Here is a 3,326-nt window from a genome sequence, read left to right on the forward strand (position 1 = left end):
AAAAAATATCCTCCAGATGATGCCAATAAATAGGGAATTCCTGGACTTGATAACAACCCCGAAGGTCGACGGAGTGATTCTGACAGTTCGTACGAACGACAAGACTCCACGTCTGGAAGGTACCCTGTGCCTGACCTGTCACCACATGCTGCTGTCGTCCCGTCAGAATCACCGCCACGAGCTGTGGCTCCTCTACAGGAACATCGATCAGGTTGAGAGAAAAATGAATAATCAGAGTCCAGGTGGCTGTCTCCTCCTCAAATGCAAGGACTTCCAGATCCTCCAGCTGGATATATCCTCCACGGAAGACCTGATGAGCGTTTCCTCCTGCCTGGAGAAGCTGTCCACCCTGGAGCAGGTGCGCCAGTATCCATTTTTCTATCGTCCCCCGTCCGACGAGACTAAACACCAGAGTGATGACGGATGGTCGTCATTTACTCCAGTCTCCGAGTGGTCTCGACTCCTGGCGTCTCATGGTGACGAGTGGAGGATCAGCTACCTCAACAGGGATTACAAAGTCTGCAATTCCTATCCCTCCGCGATGATTGTCCCACGGTTGATCGACGACGACGTCATCATGGCGTCTGCTGGATTCAGAGATGGTGGAAGATTTCCAATAATCTGCTACAGGCACGAAGGTGGAAGCATCCTCTTCAGGAGTGGACAGCCCTTGTGTGGAGCTAATGGTAAACGATGCAGAGAGGATGAAAAACTTCTGAACATCGTCCTGGGGGCTGGCAGGCGAGGATACGTCGTCGACACGAGATCCACCAATCAGGCGCAGAGTGCCAGAGCCAAGGGTGGAGGCACTGAAATTGATTCTGCTTATCCACAGTGGAGGAAGGTTTATAAGAGCGTTCCCAGGCTCGGTGAGTTGTCTGAGAGCCTAGGGAAACTCCTCGAGGCATGCAATGATGTCAGTTCCTCCAGTGGACAGTGGATCTCCAGGTTGGAGGGCTCCGGCTGGATGGGGCATGTTCAGGGCGCTATGAATGCTGCTTGTGTTGTTGCACAGTGTCTTGATCAGGAACTTGCTGCTGTTCTCGTTCATGGTGAGAAAAGTTTAAATATTTTCTAAAACTCATACCACACTCAACCATTTTTTTATTATTTAATAGCTCATGGAGTTTTCTGGTGGAGCGATAACTCAATTTTTTATTTCTAAAACTGGATTGTAAACCCATTTTTTATTCCATGCCAATCCCATTGTGATGAACCCCTAGGTTCGAGTGGTCGTGATTCAACACTGGTGGTGACAAGCCTAGCCCAGGTGATCCTGTCGCCGGCGTCACGTACAATCCGAGGCCTCCAGAGTCTGATAGAACGTGAATGGCTGCAGGCAGGTCATCCCTTCTTCACGAGAACCCGTCACAGCGCCTACTCCACCACTCAATCCCACACCAGTCCCCATTCACCCATTTTCCTCCTCTTCCTGGACGGTCTTTACCAGCTGCACCACCAGTTCCAGTACAGCTTCGAGTACACGACAGATCTCCTGATTGAGCTATTCAGACACGCCTACTCCTCGGAATTTGGCACCTTCCTCGGGGACTCCGAGGCCGAGAGGATCACCCTCCGCCTCCCAGAGAGAACCACCAGCCTCTGGCCCCACATCAACAAACCTGAAAACCTGGAGAAGTGGATGAATCCCCTCTACGAGGCAAATCCCACCGTTATCTGGCCGAGTGTAGCACCAATCAGTATTCGTCTCTGGAAGGAATTGTACCTTCGTCACACACCTGTGGCACCCTGGGACGGATTCAACACCTGCGTCAAGGAGTTGAAGGAGAATTACTCGTCTGTCAAGAGATTCGCTGAACAACTGCGGAATCAGGTGCGTCAAGCTCTCGATGAAATCGAGATACAGAGCAATGGCACTCCCTGTCTCAAGGAACATGACGAGCAGGTGCAGATGTGCCTGGGGAAGCTCAACATAGAGACACCATCCTCATAATATCGACTGAAGGACATCTTCAGGAAGTGAGACAACTGAATTTGTATTTCAAGTTCTTCGAAGAGACGATTCCCACCTCGTTATTGTACATATCTCAGAAGCTAATGTTATTTATCAATAATCTATCATTATTAACTATTGTTTAGGTCTTCTTATTAATTTAAACTATTTTGATAACTCTGTAAATATTCAGAGACAAATCCCCAACGAAAAGTGTTTTCTATTTCAGTCCATATCTCGGATTTGAAGGCACATAGGCATTTTTTTGTATAAAAACTTTTTATAGGGAAAGATTAGAGCTACAAAAAAGGTATCCATGAAAATTTCGGTATCTTCCCTTGATCTCGAGTAATTACCAAAAAACTGGTCTTTAAAAAAAATCACTTATCCTACTCCACGATTTCGTGATAGAAATATCATTATCAATTATTTCCTTACGATTATTCTTAATTAGAGATAATTATTAGGGGTCAGAAGATTCGTCTGGAATTTTTAAGAGCGAATTACTGATAATTATTCCATCTTTACCTCGCGAAGTGTAATGAGGTAATTAGAAGTAATTAGAGAATATTGCGGATTAGCTGAGGTCTAGAGCCATTTATTACAATTCCAGTAAATAATATGTACATATGATATACAATATGAAACTGCAATCTTCGATTTACGTAGATTAGTACTGAGGAATGTCAATATCATGTATAAATTATTTTCATCTAGCTCCATTTAGGGATAATTATTATTGCATGTCTAAATTTTCACTCGTAATTGTGTAGTCAATACAGATGTAAGAGGATTTATGAATTTAGTCGTGAGAGAAGGAAAAGGAAACAATAAAATAGAATATTATAAATTTTTCAACAATTCCCAGGCATCGAAAATGTTATTTACAATTAATCCACTGTAAAGATGTGGATAAATCGTCGATATCAGTTGCTTATCAGTTCTGATAAATTTTTGGAAATAATATTTATCACTTTGTAAAGACGAATTCTCGAACCTGTGGCCTCTAGATTTTTGTAATAAATTAAAGATGCAAGAGAATTCGTAAAACGTTATAAAACAAGTTGGACTTGTTTTATTTTTTAATTACCTCATGACCGAGGTAATTAATTCGCAAAAAACATTGCATTATATATTAATTAACTGAGGACCTGAAATTAACCGACACTTTCAAGATTTTTAATGATTAAAATATTCACAACTGAAATAAATTTGTTTAATATAATAAATTTGAGAATTTTATGTTCTGGGGAAAAAGATTTTCTGTTTCGAGGAATCAATAATGCATTTTTAATATTATAAAATAATTTGTAAAAGTTCATACCCTTTCCTGTCCTTATTAGCGATTTGGATTATAATTATAGTCCATAAA

The 3,326-nt window shown here is 42.0% G+C and overlaps 2 protein-coding genes across 2 annotated transcripts in view; both read left to right on the forward strand.

The window, feature by feature from the left end:
* LOC105266790 (myotubularin-related protein 9) lies at positions 1-3,320 on the forward strand (the record flags this gene model as incomplete). The annotated part of the gene is given in 2 exon segments (XM_011305204.1): positions 1-1,052; positions 1,224-3,320. Coding segments are annotated over 2 exon segments (1,767 nt in total). The 3' UTR covers positions 1,955-3,320.
* The window catches only part of LOC105266834 (beta-catenin-like protein 1), a gene marked incomplete at its 3' end in the record, with an annotated part of 4,138 nt that continues 3,859 nt past the window's right edge, over positions 3,048-3,326 (forward strand). Inside the window, exon 1 of the mRNA XM_011305270.1 lies at positions 3,048-3,056. Coding sequence (XP_011303572.1) covers positions 3,048-3,056 — 9 coding nt within the window. The remainder of the gene's footprint in view (positions 3,057-3,326) is intronic.

This window comes from Fopius arisanus, unplaced genomic scaffold (assembly GCF_000806365.1).
Source record: "Fopius arisanus strain USDA-PBARC FA_bdor unplaced genomic scaffold, ASM80636v1 scaffold00041, whole genome shotgun sequence".
NCBI classification, from domain to species: domain Eukaryota; kingdom Metazoa; phylum Arthropoda; class Insecta; order Hymenoptera; family Braconidae; genus Fopius; species Fopius arisanus.